Here is a 21,694-nt window from a genome sequence, read left to right on the forward strand (position 1 = left end):
ATTAGCTATTATACTCGCGCCAACGAATTGTATACATGATTTTTTTAGCGACTATCCGACATCGTAGACGGCAGTAACAGAAATCGGCTAGCAGGAGCCCACACTTTCAGATGGCGCGATCAGCTCCGTGCATTTACGGCAGTGTGAGCAGTACAATGTGAGCACATTGTCTTTCGACCCAGTATATGTGAAGCGCGATGAGTCTCGGAATTGGGGAGTGGAGCCGACAAATTTATGCACACAATTATGAGCGTGATGACATAAGGGCCTGCATAAGACAGACCGTCGGTTTTTACTATAGAACGTGCGCACACATGCAGGCGCTCTCGAAGCACGCGGTGGTGGAAGCCATGTAGAGAAATCCTCGCGAGTTCAACACTCGTGTGGGAGCTGTTTAAACCCGCACACATATATACACACCCCACTAAAGATGAGAGAGTGGATGTAGAACCGAAGGAACGCAATTCGTTAGAGGACCTTCACTTCTAACATTACGCTCACATTCCCAAGCCGATTCTCACGACATTCTTTTTTTTCGCACTTGAATATCCCCTAGAAAGCTGATACACTTCAGCTGCGAGTCCTCCCTAGTACCTAATTCCCTTTCTTCCCCAGGTGATGACTACCAAGAGAGGAAGTCGTACCCTCACTTTGTAGTTAAAATATTCAAACCACAGTAATTTCTGAATAACTATGGTAGTCATTAAATCAAACAATCTTGCGATCCACTCCGTTCTATAATATATTATTCGTTACCGTCATCCAACCGCTTGAACGAATAGTTTTTTAGGTAACATTTTTTTAATGACACAAAAAGAATGTTCGCAGCGAATGACTTCATTCGTGGTCACCTTGATGCTTGCGTTTTATTCGCCCCTACAGTTACAAAAGTTGAGCGGGCAAGCATTCATTTGGAGCTAGCTTTGGAATACTTCCTACAACATCTTATGAAAGTTGTATCAATTGTATATTCTAATGACGCAACCAAACAGACGTCGGTCAAAGTAACCTCCCTATCTTTCCTTGTTTGGTACTTCTCTCTCTCTCTCTCTCTCCTTGATTCCTTTCAAAGGATATTTTGGAGGGTGTTATGATGAGGCTAAACACGAAGAATTGATACACATCATTAACAGAAAAGCGCAAACGTACTGCGGAGCCGGATGCTTCTTCCTGTAAAGAAACGGTTCGGCCGCCAGTAGTGCTTGAAGTATTCCTCTGAAAGACTCGCTCTTTAACATGCGCGTCTTAGCAAGAACGGATAAGTACCATATTGTGTTATCATACTGCGTTAGGTCAGTATGCTGTGCCGTATACCAAGAAGTTCGTTGGTGTGACCAAAGAGTTCTTGCTTATAAAATGGGCCTGCAAATGTTGGCCATAGATAAACCGCACGAGTAAAATGCAAGTTACCACTGATGCTAGCGTACTGCGGTGAATCATGCTTGCCTGAGATCCGTATTCCCAATTGATCACTGTCAGCCTTACTTTCACTTTAGCGTGACGTATCGTCAGGCGCAGCTACTCACTCAAAGCGATAGGCGTTCTGCCTACTCAGTGTTTCATGCACTTTTTTTGCTGCTCTGCACGCGGGATGAGCAGCGAAGCCTACGCACAAGGAGTGAAGGACGCGTTATTTGTTTTCGTCAGCCATGTTTCCTATTTTGTTATAACTAGCGCCGGAATGGCACAAAAAAATAGGCAACTGCATGCACTGTTAAAGATAACTTGGCACGTCTTGTACGAGTGAATAAAATTGCCTAACGTACATACAACTGCTGTATTCTCGACCCCAGTTAACCAAACCATTCTTAGTTCTTCAATTCGACCGCGCAGCATGAACCCCTCAGTAAACAAAAAAAAATATCTTTTTTTTTTCAGTTTGGCTCCCAGTGTAATAATTTGAACCTTGATATATATATGACAAATGAAGTATGTTGACAACGCGCAAGATCTCTGCATGAATATTAAGAGCTCTACCGTTATACTGCCAACTATTGTACTTATTAACTGTGCTTTCATTATTAACTTCATTCGTTTCCTATCTTGCTCTGACTTCTGTAATATTCTACTTCTTCATAAACAGCGAAGCGGTGAGTACACGACGAAGTATCCGCATAGGAAACAAACCTCTGAGGTAGCAGAGCGTCGCTAAACGCAATCATTGTTTCGTTTACCTCGTGCAACGGCCACACAAATTGCGTTGTTCTTTACTTGCGCTGTGCTACCTGAAGCAACTCAATATCTACTTATATAGCACGTAACATAATATGAAAAATTTAACTGTCAGCCCACGCATAGCCACTTTTTTTCTTTCTGAGTTACGAATGCTTATTTCTCAATTTATAAGCCTCTCATTAAAGCAAAATTTACGCATTTACATAATTAACGCTTGAAACATGAAAGAATAGATACAATAAAGTGAACCCTTTCTAGATTTCGCGTCACCAACAAATACAACGGCGTTTCTATTCTCACATTTGTCTGTGGTGAGAAGTCCTCAACAACTTGATGCATCCTTGTGGTACTTCGCCACACTCACCGACAATGCGACAACTATCCCGGCGTCAGAAAAATATTTTGTTCATTTCATAACCTCAAACGAGCAACACGAGCCGTTAGCTTTGTTTTATCCCAGCTGGTATTGATAAGAGAATCCGGATAACATTCAAATGTTTCTTTCTTTTTAAAACTGAGCCTGTTCGAACAAGCACTTCGCGAAAATGGCTTGACGCCTAAAATGAATAATCGATCTTTCAACGGCTGTCAATTACTACGAGTAGTCTAACGCGAAGTTATTAGTCACTGATTGCGTGATATCTGAACAAAAAAAAATGTTATATAAACATAATGATGAACTCATCAAATGATCTGGCTTTTTTTTATACATATATATTAGGGATTACCTTGGAGGGATCGCTGTGGCTGGCTTGGTCGTGTTTGCTTTGGCTGGCGTCACGACCTACGTGCTGATGAGGACGGCGCCAGGAAAAGGTACGTTCTATCTCACGCAAACGCAGTCGAGAAAAATTTAGTAGCGGCAGTCCAGCGACTGGAGAGGAGTGATCCATCACGACCGCGCGCACCAGGCCTTTCAACGAGCTTACGTCCGTGAGCGGGTCTAATCTAATATGTAGCTGGAGCGTCCTCAACTGGGATTTCGCGTTATTTTGCCGTAGCTCCTGTAAACGCAGCGATCACGTCGGCGCTCATCTTTCGACGCTCCTTACTAACCAGAGATAGGACATCACCAACACACTGGCTCAAGTCAATCTTTGTCTGGACGTTTAACATGAAATCGAACCCCGAGAACCCGAAAACCCGGTATTAATTATACGCCATTTTATTTTCGAGCTGCTTGAAAGGCATAGTTTGGATAATTCGTTTTATGGCAATCAATTTTGCTTTCGCACGTTGTATGCGACCAGTTTCTTCAAATTCGCTTCAATTATATTCGGTGCTGCATGACATTACAGCCATAATTCGAAGACAACAGCGACAATTCTTCTCAGCTTACTGAAGACAGACTCTTAATTATAAAAGTTGCCTCATATATGCTGCCGATTTTGTTCCGCACTTGCTTTCCGTCAGCTCGTCCACGTATACGCTTCTTTAGTCTAACCACCTGTCATTTTCTGCTTACCTCCACGACACTTCTTAGCTAGGCAATCCAACTTTTTTTTCTTCTACTTGTTACTTGGGTCCCTTAAACAAGCAAATAATTTTGTAAGCGCTAGTCGTATTTACTCCCCAATGGGCGCAGCGTCTTCGACAATAGTTCTGTGTCGTTCACACATGTACGCCGTTCACACGTGCATGAAAGCCTTCCGGCTGCAGTACGGCGTGAACAGTGCTGCTTTAAACGGCTCCATTTCAAAGTGACCAGCTTTCTTTGGCTCTTTCGTCCGGTGTCGTGGTGGTTGGAGGCCGGACTTCGTCCGCCGATGCAAACTGCGCGCGTTCTTGTGCAATCGAGTTGCCCTCTGAGGCAGGCGTACTGTCTCGCGGTGCAAGAACTTCGCGGCACCTGAAGATTGACATAATTCAGATGCTTTGGTCGGTGTCGGCACCGCGTCGCGTTTCTCCGACGCCTGGGCTGACGGTCGGGGGGCGCGTTTGTCACCAAAATCCGGTGCGTGTCTCTTGTCCAGACGCGACGTTCCGCCTTCCTGGCTCGCCACAGTTTCGCTTAGACCGACTCCCGCAGTGCGGGGGATCTGCAGGATTTCAAAGAGTTTAGTCGGAGAAGTATCCGGCCTCGGTGGAGTAAACGAGTGGCGAACGACGCCATCTTCGTCACGCGCTGTCATCACGCCGTCTTAGTCATGCTACTCTCGTTAGTCCACCGTCATCGCCACGCTGTCGTGCTGTCCACCAAAACATGTCAACGATAATTTGTGCCACCGCCGTCACTGTTATTGACGTCAGCAGCATACTTCGCCAGTATTGCTGCTGTGTCCACTCGATTTCTGCGGTCCACAGAAGCCTTTCGCTTACTGTGACAGTTACCTTTGATGGCGAATCTTTGTCCAATGTATACGCTATACCGCCACTCTGTAATTCAGAATGCCCTAGTCACGTGTGCTGATGGAAGTGCTTTGCTTTTCATTTTGCTCAGAGGTGAAACTCGCGTGCCGCTTACGACACCTGAAATCGCCGACATGTTACATAACATATCCCAAAACAATTCAAGTTTAAATCGTAAGTCATCGCAATAGCCTGTAAATATATCGGACCCTCCATATCGCGCCAATTTCGCTACGCAGTTAAAACGCAGTATGGCATGTAAGTTTTACTTCGAAATGCACAAGAAAGTTGCACACATAGGTCAATGCCTGTGGCGTGTTTCTTCTATTCGAACACATTAAATACACGTATACCTGTAGTTTACTACGGAATAAACAATCTCATGTTGGTTTGCAAGCTTGGGTACCACAAAAACGTAGGGCCGGAAGTGTTGTGGGGTAACACATACACTTCTACATCAGTGCAGATAAAAAGGGACTATAGCCGCTACCTATCCGTGGCCCAGCGCCAGGGGACCAGTTCATTCCTTTTACCTCGACCCCTTCCTCAGAACAGACTTCAAATTGAACCAACCCTATCTCAATAATCATATATCCTATTTGCGTCACCAAGGCACGCATGACTCATTATTCGTTATCCATGTTTTATCGCCTTGTCACCCGTTTCTCATGCCTCAGCTGCAGAGGGTGCCAGAGCACGTGGCCTTCAAAGCGCCAACCAGAGCAGCGTGGCGACCGTCACCATGGCAACCAAGGCCTTGCCGAAAGCCTGGCGTCGCGAGCACGAGGACGTGACTGCGGTGACGACGACGACGACGACCACGACGACTCCCGCCACCAGCACGACCTCGTCAACGACGACAGATACAAAGCCGACGACCACTAGAAATGAGGCGACCTCCAGGTTGGCAATAGAGGCCGAGACCGGAGAGGCCGAGATTGGAGAGGCCGATACCGGAGAGGCCGAGACCGGAGAGGACAAGACCGGAGAGGACGAGACCGGAGAGGACGAGAACGTTCAGTACACCCGAGCAAAGCGTTAGTCGCCGCTTATCGCTCTAAAATCCGATTACTGGCGTTGTCCCATCCCAAGGCATTTACCCTGTCCCCATAGCAAATTTCGGTTGTACATATGAAAGTTGTAGGGCGGCGTCTAGCGATTGTCTTACCGCAATAATTTTTTTTTATAATGGTTCGTTCTTTTCGAGGTGACAGGACGAATTCAAATGCCCCGTTGCCATGCTGCCAGGAGGCGAGCTTCACTGCCAACGTAGACTATCGCCTCGACTAGGGTGCGCAAGCGACTTTTCTGCTTTCTCCCGCACTGGAGCCGAGGGTCCAGGTCACGTTTACGTAGCGAGCCCCGCTTTCTCCTTCTTTTTATTATTTTTTATTTTATTTTTCGTCTCTTCACCTGTTTAACGCGCACCGCCCTCCCAGGGGCGGTATCGCGCTTTCGACATTGGACAATTTGCCGAGGCCAGCTACCGTAATTAGTGGTGTTGCAGGCTTACGGAGAGGCATTTGCGCGTGTGGCTCTCTGCTAGGAAGCGAGGCTCCATCGAGAGGAAAAGCGTGCGGGCTTGTTTGAAACCTCGACTATCAACTGTGCCGTGCAGCCGTACGATACTTTGCAGACACCACTGCCAGCGCGTGATCTACGCACCATGCATGTGAACCTGGTGAAGGGAACCTGGTGAAGGGAACCTGGTGAAGGGAACCTGGTGAAGGGAACCTGGTGAATGGAACCTTAAAGCCACAAAAAATATTTTGTGCACGACAGTGAGCTAAAACTACATCTGTAATGAAAGAATGCATGAAAACTGTGCAATAATTCTATGCACCTGGCGCGCACCGTAATATCTGATGCGAGAGTTTGACATCAGTCGCTCTTTAAGTTTCCTTATTTTATCTGATTATAAGCTATTTACAATGTTTATTTGCTACAAATATTTGCCAGAAAGACGAACATTTTTGTCCCAACAACGATCCGACCTTGTACCTTTATTGTGAGGTTATTCTTGGAACAAACAAAGAAACAAAGCACCCCTTATACACCGGTCCTATAATTGCGTTAAAATGTTCGGCGTGAAGGTCATGACATCACCGGTAGATAGACGTTTTTCCTTCAATCTCTCGTGTACTTAGATTTAGGTGCAACGTTAAATAACACCAGATGTCACAGTTAATCTGGAGACCCTCACTACGACGTGGTTTCAGCGCGCAGAGCTACAAAACATATTTTTTTTAATCTCTAACTAAATAAAATAGTGTTTCATGTAACTTAGAGTGAACATTTAACAAGAGTGGTGCTTCGTAGATGGATAGAACGGATACCGTACTGTTGAAGCCATACCGAATGTTTGTAATGTATTAATTAGCTGATCATTATGAATATTAGTCACATAAACATTAAGATAATCATTTTTGTATTTAACATATATGTTTGAAAATGTTGTACAGCCTGTTTAAAAATCCTCGGTGCAGCTTTTGCGATGTGGTAATCTGATGTGTGGTTCTTCTTCCAGAGCTACAATGAAACACAGAAATCTGAAAAACCAATGATAATATAATACACTTTACGCCATCTTCAGTGAAATCTACGCGATCTCGAGTTAAAAACAAAAGAAAAAGAAACAAATTCCTAAGACCTTTGCAAAAATAAACACCTTCATTTACAACTTCAACGACGTTGAGCGATACAGTCAAAAAGCCATCTTTAAGCTTGAAGGAGATTGTGATTTTTTTTTATAAACCGATTGAATGTGCAGTATTTAGAGGATCTATTAAAACAGTAATTTACGCATGTGCTTCCGCATTGTTCAAGAGAACAAAACCATGCATACAATGAAATATAAGCGATACTGTGCATGTTACGCTTGAATGCAATTAAAGGTGCCTAGAATTCGATGGAGTACACATTTGAGTTACAATGCGTTACAACAGCGAAAGTGAAGACCTATCTTGAAGAAATTTACAAGGAAAAACTTAACTTCAGCGGCTCACCACAATCAGGTATTGAATGACGACAGAAGGGCGTAAAGCTAAGCGCGTCTTATCCAGGAATCTAGCGTAAGCAAGTAAGTCGCGTTAGCAATACCGTTAAGTCTTTACTTTCACCGCTAAAAACCGACAGGAAGGTGACAAAATACAATTGAAATCTTTCCGACTTCCTTAGCCGCCAACATGCGGCCCTGAGTCCGACGTTCGAAAAATGTTATTACTCTAGAACTGTTCGTAAGAACAAGTGCCAGCCAACCGCGACGTTGGACACGGTGCCACGTTGTTGAAGACGAATACATTGTTGTGGCTTCCTCAGATTAAGATGGTGGACGATGCAGGTTGCGCGTGGACTCGTCTTTCGCATCATTAGCTATAGCGGCCCGCCAATGGAAAACAGCACTTACGAATAAAAATATTTGTGAATTCGATCCCTGGCTTATCAAACGCCAACAAATAGAACTCCTGCACAAGGGTGCCAGCATGCTTTCGAAAAGCTTGACAAAAAAAAAGATATTATTAAAGGTAACATCGCGCAAAAACATAATAATAGTAAGCATGTTGAGTGCTTCTGAACAAGCTCGACAACCTCTTAAGATTAGCTTATCCCTCAAAGTAACGATTCAAAAATTCACAACTGGCCTTGGTTAACTAATCAGTCTACACGAAATATCCTCAAGTGTTCAACACCACTACAAATAATGAGCTGTTCAGCTGGTCCATCTACAAACTGCTATCTTTTGTGAAGTTTAGTTCGTGGTACTCAAAACACGTTCTATAAATGTGGACTACTGTTACTCAATAGAAGCAAAATAAAATAAGGACGAGCCTGTCCTAACTTAAAAATTAGGCTGATCGCTTATCCCACTGAGTCTTCAGTATACGGCTTTTTGTTTTTCTGGGGTGAACATTACCATAACCAGCGCTGAATACAGTGTCAATAGTAACACAATGAGGCAGTCTGCGATGTACCTAGATGAAGACACTGTGAATTGTCTGGTTTAACTTTTATTTTGCTTTTTGGTTCATGACGCAGTTGTGTAGGAACACAGGCACCCGACCACATAAAAAGCGTGATTATATTTTCAGATATCCCTCGTCGAACGAAGCATCCAGCGAAGCCTCAAGACAATGAAGGTAAACATTAAGGCCATTATATCCAGCAGATAAAAAACACTTATAACCAGCCAACAGCGCCGCTTACCCTTCCGAGTGTTGGACTTGTGTAAAAACATTATGCGCATTGGTTCATATTAATGCCATTGTTATCAAACAAGGCCAAATAGAAGCAAATAGTGACCTCGCATGCGCACGACATTAACCCACTCCATGCGTGCGTCAGATTTGGTAATAGTCTGATGCAATTAGGATCAGTGCAGAACACTAACCAATAGATACGTAGCGTCCCGGGGAGCGGCCTTCGTAATATGACTAGGGGAGAAAGAGCCAGTATTTGAGCCTTTAACTGCAGAACAACTAAATAGACGAGAGCATGGCACAAGCGCTTACACACTATGAAAGTTCATTACGCGAGACACTATATATAACAGATATATTAATTCCTTACAGATGCAAAGAAAGCAACAAATTCACTGAAACCATAATCAACCCAGCAAGATCACGAGGCAACGTGCGAGGGGCAGACATACCAATGCGCTCAACTTGCTACGCAGTTGTTAGGCTTCATTCAGTATAGCACAGAGTTGTACGCAGCAGATGTTCACGCTATCTATATTTACTGCAGTGCACTGCAAGCTAACCGTAAAATGGTTGTTCAGGCGGAAACGCCATTGTACTTCATGTTTTTTGTTTCTTTTCCTTCCATTTTCCTCAGTTACCCTGGCGCCTGAAGAAACTACTCTGTATGAAGCCGCTCAGGGTGAGGCCACGAGGTTTCTTGCAGCAAATTTTAGCGCTTTGTTTTGTGGACCCCTGCACTTATATATCTTTCCACATATCTTGAAGAAAATGTACCGATTGATTATGTTTTCTTTTGTACATCCTGCTTGTTTCCTTGCAATGTTTTTTTTTCTATGTCACGAAACAAATTAGGTAATCATGTTAAGGGTTTCCGAGAGGCTCGAACGCACTCTTTATTGAGCTGGGGGAAGGGGAGGGTAAATTTTATTTCAGGGTGATATATAGAACATATTGAAGGGACGACAAAAAGGGAACACGACGGCCAGACGACAAAGACAAAAGGCAGGAAACACACAGGACAGCGCTGAACTCACAACTAACTTTATTAGGAGGCATACACAAACTTAAATACTACAACCTATACCCACGTGCTCCCCCATCGATGGCGTAATTATAGCGCACAGGCAAAACACAAAACCCTGTAAGCTACTGCTACACTATGAGGCGGTTTAAAAATTCTAATTCACTGTCATACAAAATTAATGAAGGCATGCTTACACAACGCGATGTTCTTTTTCCTGATAAAGTATGCCTCAATAAACTCCCTCGTAGTCTGGCTGCTATGCGCGGAAAGTATTGTGGTGTCTTTATATGTTGCAGTACACCCATGATCAGATTAATGGCGCCCGACATGTGAGTAGGCATTACCCGTTAGCGAGAGCCTATGCTCTGACAACCTAATGTTCGAACAGGCGTCGACCTGTTTGGCCGATATAGACGTGACCGCATTAAACAATATGCCCCTAAGAGCCCCTTAGAAGATGATCACAATTTGCGGTAAGGTTGATAGGAAGTCTGCACAGGCTGCCTCCACTCATGTTGGGACAGGCTGCACTGTTAAGCAGCACTGCTAATGGGAGTTGTTTACGAGCTTCCATTTTCCTGCGGTCAAGTCTAAATCGGCCAACAAGTAAGGCCTACAAGGGTAAGGCCTACTCACATGTCGCACAGCTTCGCTCTGAGCATGCGTGTACTCCAATCTTTGAAGATACCACAATACTTTTCACCCATAGCAATCAGACTACGAGGGAGATTTTTGAGGCCTACTATATCAAGAAAAAAGGATCGCGTTGTGTAAGCACGCCTTCATTAAATTTGTATGACAGTGAATTTGAATTTTTAAACCACCCCATAGTGTAGCATTAGATTACAGGGTTTTGCGTTTTGCCTGTACACTGATAATGACTCCACCAATGGGAGAGCACGCGGGTATAGGTTGTAGTGTTTAAGTTTGTGCATGCCTTCTAAAATTAAAGTTAGTTGTGAGTTCAGCGCTGTCCTGCTTGTTTCCTGCCTTTTGTCTTTGTCGTCTTGCACTGACCCTTCAAGATGTGCAACCACTACCAACTCGCCCAAATGTCGATTCTCCTACAGCGATATGTATAGATCACAATTTCGGTGCTTACAACAAGAATGAAAGTTTGGTCTAACTGACGCAACTCCTTCGCACAGTACCGACGCCTCTGATGTGCGTCACGGGCAGGATGAAGAGATCTCCTGCCTTGCCAGAGGACGGGCTCTGCGATTACATGATCTACAGTGCGGTCAGCGTCAACACGAAAAGTAGCAAGAACCCGACCAAGGTGGCAGTCGCCAAGCGTCCAGTAGGAAACGGTAAGGGTGATGACCCCACAGGTTCGCAAGGCTGGAAGTTTTTCGATTCTACAGGGGGCACCAAATCTCATTTTTGAAAAATGAATATTCCATTGAACCACTTCCGTTAAGCAAAATTGCCAATACCTACACGGAATTTAAGAGTGCGTATGCTGAATCAATTTAACCTGCCTGCTTGTAGAAATGTTGTTTATGGAAACATATTACTCGAATGTAATGAGATTCTAATTTGAAAGTTTATTTTGGATGATGTTACAGCTAAAATCATTTTTTTACCGGTGCTAAATGAATTTTTATTAAACACATGGATATTTATTATCTTGATTCATAAAATTATTGTGCATCCTTTTTTGTTAATTCAAAGAATTTGTGCTCGCCGTATGTTGTGCTGATGCAGAAAGAAAGAGTACATTTCATAGACACGGCGCAATAGTTATCAAGTCCAACAACGTTTTCAGTTTGTATATGCAAAGTTTGGTGAAAACTAATGAAGTAAATGAAATTTACGGTGGCAGCATGAAAAAGCCACGTAGTAGAAACCATTTCTATATATATATATATATATAATCGTATCATGGGAAGTCAACAAAGGAACCAAGGAGAACATAGGAGCAATTTTATGTACTAACTAATTACATTAAAGAAACGATATATTAATCGCAATTAAAGTGGATGAAGAAACAACTTGCTGAACGTAGGGAACGTACCCACGTTTTCGCATAACGCGTGCGATGCTCTAACCAATTGAGCTACCGCGGCGCCGTTTCTCCTTCCAGTTTCTCGGGTATTCATGTGTTACTGCTAGAACTAACATTGGGAGCGTTAGCCAGCGCCACCACACACAAACCTTGGCGGCGGATATGGAACATCCTTTCCGCCGCAGGCGTCACAAGTGCGTGATCTGTCTGGGTGGAGGCAGCTGGTCAACAAACCCACACATGCCACCTGAAGGCACCACTGTTGCCGGATTCGAGGCCCTCGTTATGTAAGAACGAGAAGAAAGGAGGTTAACCTAGGGGCCCGGTTTTTATTATTACGATTAATAAAAATCGGGCCCCTCGGCCAACCCCCTTTCTTCTCGTTCTATTTATTTATTTATTTATCTATTTATTTATAAGCAAAACATCTTTATAACATTTTAATAAATCCGGCTTGCAAGCGTTCGTTCCTGATTATTCGTGCATATCTGCGCCACTCTTTTCGTACATTTGGTTCTATGCTCCCATTTCAGTGGTAACCTACAAAGAATTCAAGAAACGAGCCAAAGAAGCGAAGAGTACGAAGTTCGCCGTGTCCTTCGAAGGCGACTTCTTGGTTCACGGAGAGAAGTACGTGCACATGTACCCCAGGGAGATATTCGTGCCTTTCATCGACGGAAACATCAAGGGCTTCGGTGTGGCCTACCTCGACATGGACATTACAACCTACCTGAAGCACCATCAAAGCCGCATCGAGTACACCATCACTGTACGTGACCACCTTTTCTCAGGTTTCGCTAAAGTTATAACGTGGAGCTTGAAGAAGGAAAAAAAGAAGGAGGGAGAGAGAAAGACAAATCCGGCTCTTTAACTATGCTGTGCCCTAGTCTCTTCTTTGGTCCACGTGAAGTCTTCCGCTGTAAGCACTGTTAAAGACGACCCACCAACTGGCCCAAACTTTTTACATTGCTAAATCCGGCTCCTTCACCCGATGCGAGCATGAAAGGGGGGGGGGGGAGGGGGAATAGTTAATTCAAGGCCTAAGTGCATACACAAGGGAACACACAACTTACGAGAAAATAAGTTTCTGGGAGCGCGCACATTCGTGCTTTTCTATTGCACTGATCTTGCACGTGTTGGGCGCTATAGGCAAGCCGTGACTGGGCCATTCTTTAGAGTAAGTTGATCCGTTGACATAACACTTTGTCGCAGTTTTAAGTTCAGGCCTTCAGTCCCAGTTTGCCGCGTGAAAACAGCGAAACGGAAGCCAGCTGGCTGCAGGGCACAAAGAGCTCAAAGGTGAATCGCTGGAGCGCCAACTTTTCCCCTTTAAACGAGGAAGTGCGGCGGCGATAGTGGCCGGTGGTCGTCGTCGTATCCGTCTAAGCAAGCAAACGCTGGCTATCTAACGATATCAGTGCGGATGCTGATTGACTTATTGCCACAGCTCCGGGAAACACTATACGATAGTGGTTGACAAGGAGTGATATCGTAATCATTTTTCACAATAACATCGTGCATGCGACAAAACAAAAGGAAAAACAAGTCAAATGTGCGAGTTTGTGTTATTGCACCGTATAGCAGTGACCACCGTCCACACTCCGTCTCCTCCTGCTATATCTGCACACCAAAGCACGCCACATGCAACAAATCAGAAGTGTGGCGTTCCTGCGAGGCTTCTTCAAGCCTATGCGCTTTCTTCCGATGACATTCTTTTTTAAGAGAAGGCACTTGCCTTTGAATCTTTTTTTGTCTACACCCTCCAATGGGACATAAGCGACGAAACAGCACACGGACTACACTAATCGATTACTGTGAACCAAGTCAGGTCCTTCTTTCCGTGCATGGGAATTCCTTCGCATATCACGCGTAAGGAGATATAGCAGTGAAAAAGATGCTGGTGTCATCTATATATAGTATTGTATCATGAGTCAAGTGACAACATTTACCCGCCGTGGTTGCTCAGTGGCTATGGTGTTGGGCTGCTGAGCACGAGGTCGCGGGATCGAATCCCGGCCACGGCGGCCGCATTTCGATGGGGGCGAAATGCGAAAACACCCGTGTGCTTAGATTTAGGTGCACGTTAAAGAACCCCGGGTGGTCAAAATTTCCGGAGTCCTTCACTACGGCGTGCCTCATAATCAGAAAGTGGTTTTGGCACGTAAAACCCCAAATATTATTATTATTCAAGTGACAACATTCTTATTCACAGCCGCTCCACCTAAGCGAGAGAATAAGAAAGGGGAATCGAATCATGTATTTTTTTCTCTCTCTCTACGGCTCCCGCAACATTTGCCTTCTACTCGCAGCGCATGGATGTCGTCGTGAAGAAGCTGGACAAGTCTGCCTACAGCTTCTTCATCATCGCTGCTCTCGCGCCCAAAGGAGAGGACAGGAGCACCTTTGCCAACCAACTTTACGACACCGTGTACGCCACCTCCTCTCTTCAGCGGCTTCTCGCCTTGCCAACTTTTTTTCTTTAACGGCATTTTTCTAGTGCGAAGGCATATAAATGCTTTACATGAGCACGAATTTCCAGGCGTTTTGTACGCTGAACAGTTTGGGAGCGCTGGAATCACGGCGAGCAAGCGGGTATGTCACGTGGTATTTTTTTTTTTTCGTGGGCATTCGCAGTAAGCTGAAAAACGCTTATACTTAATAGATAGTAAGTTAGAAACTGTCTAATCGGACGTTTTGCAAAGCGCTCTACATCTTTGTAATTGGAATTTTTTGCCTAACTTCATTGCTTCAGAAGTTGATCAATTAATCTTGACTCATTATCTCTAATCGGACGTTTTGCAAAGCGCTCTACAACTTTCTAATTGGAATTTTTTGCCTAACCTTATTGCTTCAGAAGTTGGTCAATTAATCTTGACTCATTATCTAATTAAGCAAAATACAAGAAATAGCATGACAAACTACAGACAAAAGTGAGCGACATGCATTTGGTCGCGTCGTCTTAGAGTGCATTTTTAAACTCTGGGTAAAGTTAGCTTAAACACGCTGTATGCATAGATGCGTCGATTGAGAAAAACCGTAACTTCGCTGCTCATCCTTGTTCACAGAGCGAACGCGCTGAGGAATTTTCTTTTTCTTGTTGTTGATGGTCTTTTCGGGCTTTTTTTTTTTTTCATCTGCAACCTGTCGTCAGGAGCCTCACGTGCCTGCTCGCGCTAGTGAACGTGGTTGGCGCTCAGCGAAGCGTGGACGGAACGGGAGGAGTGATAACTTATCCAGGCCGAAATTCTTGCGCTGCTTCCACAGCGTTGACTGCTTTCTATGAAACGGAGTATAGTAAAGTCAAGTGACCAAGATCAACGGGACACCATACGTTGCTCCTCACGCCCCAGTCTATTGCTTTTCGCTATCTGGGTAGCATTAACTACCTTTAAATTATTCATTTACGACAGTTGTCCCACCGTCATGTTTTGCCCCCTGTGATCCAGCTCTATATGATGCTTTCTGGGGCCGAATACACAATTTCCGTACGTGTTCGCAGGCGAATGCTATATATGTATACGACGTGTATATGTATATGAAGCATCCGAGAAACCATCATTTTTTTTTTTGCACTTGTAGATATAAAGAAACGACCGCTATCGTCTCTTAACGTTGCAGACACGAGTACCCAACAGTGTTTGTCAGCCATCTCACAAACACGAAGGCGAAGCCCTGCCGGGTGCTGCCTTCGAGCTTCTGGAAGTACGAGGACACCAACAACTCCTACATCGCCAGCATCGTAAGTCTAGCGGCCGTCTATGGAAAACCTTGCGTTTCGCACAGGGAGTGCCTCTGACAGAACCAGTGTCCTCCATTATGACACACGCTGTTTATATGGCTACTTCTTTTGACAATCACTACACTTGCAGTAACAGCCTTCTTTGTCAAATTTCATATTTTCTTGATTAACTTCTTTAGATAAAAACTTCATCCATTTTTGAAGTAAAAACAAGAACCGCAAGAAAGAGAGCGGAACTTGACTGAGTTTAGTGGCTGGCTAAGGGCGTTAACGTTAGACAAGCGGGAGGTTACCACTGCAGTTTTAACTGGGACCTCTTTCTGTATAACATCTACTGTATATATGTACGACTAATGAAACAAACTTGCATCTGAATCTTGAAGGAAGAGGACACCTGTATTCTGCAGTAAATGAAGATTCATCAGCGCTCGAATGTTCCAAGGTTGTCTGCCTCTCAAGAACTGACCCAGCGCAACGTTGCAGCCTCGGTGACCTGAAGAGAACGGGCTTATTCAGCACAACATGCCTGCAGAGGCCACATTCCAATCGGAGCTGGATGCAAAAGCTCTCGCGTACCTTGCTTTGAGTGCACGTTAAAAAAGAACATCAAGTGATCGAAATTAAAACGCTGAAACGCGCACATATAAGGCGTCTCTCGAAGCGCTTGAGTTTGGCTGGGACGATGAAAATCAATTTTCTTTATTTTAGGAAAATACAGCACACCACTAACATAGTCAAGTGTTTAACGAAGACTCGTCTGGGAGGAAACATACTGTAGTGCAAAAAACGTACACTCGCCTAGGATAAAATACAATCTTTAAAAATGATAATAACGTGACGTTCCGGGCCCTGTACGCGTCCCTTGATCACAATGAAGACGCGGCATGGACGCGCGACTGTATATGGGTGAGGTGGTACAGTGTGCGGTTGTGTTTTGCACCACCACACCACTAATGATCGAACGTCGTTTGCCCTCGGCTGCACATGGAGCGTTCCTCAGCCATTGAATTTATTTCATCCCCCCCTTTTTTTCGCGGCCTCATTAAGTGCTGACCTCACCGTGCTTGAAGCCTTGAAGCAAGCTATTTTCAACCAGCGAGATGGCGCACGAAATCGCGCCCGCATTTCAATTAACAACTGCTTCTTTCCGTCTCCCTATCTATCTATCTATCTATCTATCTATCTATCTATCTATCTATCTATCTATCTATCTATCTATCTATCTATCTATCTATCTATCTATCTATCTATCTATCTATCTATCTATCTATCTATCTATCTATCTATCTATCTGATGCAGAAAGACGCCCTGCGCATGAAGCGCGTGATTAACCGGTACGACATTCACCACGTCGTGTCCTTCACGGCGGCAGTCTTCTCGTTCACCATCACCAAGAAGACGGCAAAGAACATCGATGGCTGGACCAACCTGCAGTGCTCGCGCTGCCAGGTTTCCTCGATGAACGAAGTGAGTGAGCGCGAAGACAGTCACCGCTGGATAATTGGCTTTATCCCTTACTTTACAAACAACTATTCTGCGCGATAAGACGTTACGTTATCTTAGTATTTATTTTGCTGCTTACTTTCAAAACACTCATGCTGTGCCATATAACACGCTAAGACGATCTCACGGTTTCGCAGGAAATATTACGCAAACACCAAGCGTAACGCGATCCTGGTAATACGAATGCACGAATCTTGGGAATTCACGTGCAGGCAAATTGCGAACTCTTCGTTAGGATTGGAGAGCCAGCTCCTTGCAGCGCATTCAGCCGAGGTATATACGTTGTTAAGAAATCCGCTAGCCAAATGCCCTTCAGAACTTGGTGAGGTGAAACTATACACGTTGTCAAATTACGATGACCAGAACAAAAAAAAAGAATAGCTTTAGTGGTTCGCGCTATAGAATATAGTCTTAATAAAATCTGCGAGCAACAGTGTTACGTACACTCCGCATTCCGATTTAGAAGCTAAAATTAAATGACAGCTTCACTACCAGTGGCACAACGCTGCATTCTTCAGAACACATGGCTAGAATAACGTGATGGTTTTTTATACAAATGTAATCAATAATTGATCGCAAAATTTATTTACGCCTTCCCAGCAACAGTCGGTGCCTGCCTGACCTTCTGTCCACTTACTCGAGTATTAGGTACACGTTCTTATAACCTATAGACTTAGGAGCTTTACTTACCGCACCATTCGCGTCTGTTGAGGTGCGTATGGAACGACCATTAAGCCGCCGCGGACACCACTTAGTGAGTGATCACAGACGCACGCACTTGACCAATAAACCCTTGTATTCTACCTGACATAAAAGGGTGCCAAAGTCAAAGCCCCCGCTATGCATTAAGCAAGAAGATTAAGGGTAATCGCGGGGCTCGGTTCTCACAGTAACAATCGTATACTGTCAAGATTGGGGGCTCAATCCCATCGCCCGTGGTCCTTTGCCAAGATTGGAGTACGGCATGAATTCGAAGGTAGCTGGCCCATGCCGTCGTCCAACTTATCCACGCTGAGGACGTTGATGAAGGGAAGAACTGCTTCTCATCGAGAACGAGGAATATGGGTTTATTTACAGAAATTAAATCAGTCTAACATGACTGCTTGAGAAAAAGAGTATCAGTCCAACATGACTGCACGAGAGAGGTGAATCAGTCTAACATGACTGCTCAAGAGAAGTGTATCCAGCATTCGCACAACAACAGTTTTTATACACTCGGTCCGCCGGCCATACGAGGCGGCAACTGTTCGTTTTCTCATCGCCAACTTGCCGCCGCTCCGCAGAACAGTTTACGTACACAAAGGCACACACATTCCGATGCCCGACGACGGCGTTGGAGGGGTGCCGTTCCGGGAAGTATCGGTGCCAATCGTGGGTAGCTCGTTGTCTTGCGTCTGGCCGAGGCATGGGAAGCGCCAAAAAACGGCTTTCCCGCGGCAGCTTGTTCATGCGTATCAGATCAGGTCCGCGCTGGAGAGCTCCGGAACCATTGTTCGCCCACCGAACTCATTCCGTCACAATGACGAGGGGGCTGGTGGATGGAGGCGGTTTTCAGCACAAAAGCCGCTTCTTCGAACGCCTCCTAGCTGCAGCGACGGAGAGTGGGGGATGCGCGTCTTGTCCCCTAGTTGTAATTGGGTGGCAATTTTGCCTTGCAGCTCGCCATTCTTAACAATACGGAAAACAAAGGGGAACTTGCAGTTTCTCTTATTTACTTACAGATAACGGCTAAATTAACGATAAGTTTTACGCTCTTAATAAAGAAAGCTGGAAATAAACTGCAAAACGACGACGACGTCAAGTAGATATTATGAACCTCACGCATGAATTCAAAACGGCACGTAGAACGACCGCACACTTCAAAGACTTCCGTCTGCGTCTTGTTACGGATCGCCGTTGCCTACTAGCGGAACGTGCATGTAGCCCGGTCTCAAAGAGAAGGCTGCAGTGTGTCATTGCATCGCTTATACACGTTCTTAAAATTGCTCTTCAGACATTCTTTCCGTTACAGGTTTGCAAAGGGGTCAACTTCACGGTAGGTACGAAGGGAAAGAAGGTCGGGATACACTACGACTACAGAGAAGCCGACAGAACCTGGAGAACCTACGAAACCCAAGAATCCATATCAAGAAAGGTTGGCATTTTGCCTTCACATATGCGTCTGGCGTTTGTTGCTGATACCTTCGCTGTTCTGGCGGCGATCGCACTCGCAGCTGTCTGCCGGCAGAAAGAGCAAAATTTAGCTGTAGCTTACTTTCACTATCGCGAAGCAGATAAGCGGCTGCGAAGGAATCTCACTGTGCATTTTTGACAAAGCGAAGAGGTTCGGCCTAGTAGGCGGTAAAGAAACTACTAGTGGTTGAATTTGCACAGGATTGACTCGGATTATGCGAATCGAAAGTAGTTATATTTCTAGCCAAAATTTTGTTCTAGCTTAGGTTTTCGAAATAAAACTCATCTGTGACGATTATAACATTCTGACTCTACCGGGTCAGTAACAGTACTGAGCTTTAGTATACCCTAGTTCATTGGAAGTTTCGTCCTTAATGAAGCTTATCGGCACGCGAAATTTCACTCCATATAGCATAGCAACGTTCTTTGAAAGAGCACTAATCTGTAGACATTTTCGCCGCAACACCACCAACAAGGTAAACAAAGCCTTTGCGTTGTGACATGTGACGTCACATAACTTGCCGGTCAACGACAAGCAAGTATCGGGGCTTATGTCCATGCTCTAGTCATAGAATGCATATGTAAACGTCCGTCCGCATGTATGACGTTGCGGCTCCAAGAAAACGTGCATGCAGCTTTTTTGTTACCCAGGTAGCGATATAGCAACTCTATTTTTATTATTTTATAGTAAAGCGTTATCATCAATAATTTACTGCCCATCGCCCACATATTCTGTCCCCTGCATTTAAGATGTTGTTACTCTAGTTTCAATTGTACCTCGATGATGCATGCGACTTGAGGTTTTTCTTTATCGCGTCGTAATAGTTATAACGGTTACCTCAACATATGAGTGATTTATATAATCCTTCATTTGTCCCATTCAGTTAGGGAATGGACCCCAGGCAAAAAAGAACCTACAAAACAGTATACCTTGAGGACATTTAAGGTCCGAAAACAGATACAGGCGCATAAGAACTAGCGCGTGTGTTGCCTGGTTCTTGTTTCTCTCTCTCTCTCTTTTCTGCAAAACGACAGTTGCGAAGTGTAAGCGACGCATGATCAATCTGTGAGCCAATTCAAATGAAATTTGTGCATGTACTTGCATTGCTTGCTTTCGATATGACCAAAAGTTAATTACTATGCGTTATTGTTGCCATACACGCGCATCCGGTCAATTGTTTCCTATACACCGTGCATGACGCCAGCACAGTAACCGTGCAAACGTCAGCCCCGCAATTTAAATTCCGGGTCTTGTCACCCACAGCTGCAGCTGGCGTTTTCTCACATGAGAGCCCACGGGAACACGGGAACCGGAGTTGCCATGTTCGACATCGACGCCGACGTAGCGAACAAGTGCGGTGCCACGTACCGGTACCGGAGGCTGAAACATCTCAAGGACGCCATGTTGAGACTAAGGCAAATCAACGAGGACCAGAATAAAGCAGCTGCCACCTGACTGCCGCTATAATCGAGCTCTCATTACGTAGTTCAGTGTAGCTTTTTCTCAGTGACAGCTGCACCGAATTTGATGAGGTTAGTTGCACTTAAAAGAAAAATTAACTCTCTAGTGACTGTTGGAAGCAGTTTTTTATTTATGTCAACTCGTTCTTAAATAAAAATTGATCAATGTCACAGATCTTCAGAAAACGAAACTACCAAGTTTGCAACTCTGACTCAACAATGAATAATCTTATCACAATTCTGAAACTTCCATCTAATGGCACAGCTAAAGTGCACATTGATGTACACCACTGAATGTGAGTACGAGCTTTTGCAAGACACTGATCGACATCGTAACAAATTCACGCAAGATATTAATATATCAAATTTGTCCGCTTTGAACCTTCTAACGGATGCAGATTTACAGAACTGCGATATCTGTTCTTGGTGCAGAGTTACGGATTTGTTAACTTCGTGCTTCTGTGTTTTACAAAAGTTGATTTTCAGCAACCTTTGTAAAAAAAATGAGGCCCTAAATCAATGTTCCGCTTCCAACAGTCACCACAGAATTTACCTTGTCTATCAATTGCAACAAATTTAATTATTATCCGCCTAGGGGTTATCGCAGAAAAGCGTGTCTGCGTTTTACATGTACTTGAATAGGCGACATCGGTGTTGGGCCCGAGCTAAGCTTAAACCGTAACGACGGGCTCCTTGCATAACAATGGCTTTTCAATTTTTTGTTATAGGCCCTAGCGTGGAATGTGATCGCAGGCATGAGTGCTCTTGAATACTGTTTGTGTCTTCAGCTTAAAAGCAAGTATTATCACCTAGCACCATGACGTGAATAGTCGTATTTACATATATTTCATATAACATAATAATAGTAATAATACCTAACCTACTACTGACTTTACACTTGGCATAGTCTTGTAACTATATCTAGAACACTTATAAAAGCCGGCGACGTGACCAGATCTCTATATTTTGTCTGTTTTCGGATTAATTACACTATGTCCTTATTTTGTTACCTTAATTTCACTCCGTTTCAACCTGCCAGCTCAAGATTGTCATATGCGAAATA

General features: G+C 44.4%; 1 protein-coding gene across 1 annotated transcript; it reads left to right on the top strand.

Annotated features, from left to right (window-relative positions):
* Positions 1-2,876: 2,876 nt before the first annotated feature.
* Positions 2,877-20,638, top strand: LOC135911287 (uncharacterized). The gene is made up of 11 exons (XM_065443483.2): positions 2,877-2,991; positions 5,202-5,561; positions 8,613-8,660; positions 9,358-9,402; positions 10,896-11,057; positions 12,289-12,524; positions 14,065-14,183; positions 15,374-15,494; positions 16,795-16,962; positions 19,010-19,132; positions 20,435-20,638. The coding sequence occupies exons 1-11, from the start codon at positions 2,970-2,972 to the stop codon at positions 20,624-20,626; spliced, it is 1,596 nt and encodes a 531-aa protein (XP_065299555.2). The 5' UTR covers positions 2,877-2,969; the 3' UTR covers positions 20,627-20,638.
* Positions 20,639-21,694: the final 1,056 nt, after the last annotated feature.

This window comes from Dermacentor albipictus, chromosome 1, assembly GCF_038994185.2.
Source record: "Dermacentor albipictus isolate Rhodes 1998 colony chromosome 1, USDA_Dalb.pri_finalv2, whole genome shotgun sequence".
In the NCBI taxonomy this organism is placed as follows: domain Eukaryota; kingdom Metazoa; phylum Arthropoda; class Arachnida; order Ixodida; family Ixodidae; genus Dermacentor; species Dermacentor albipictus.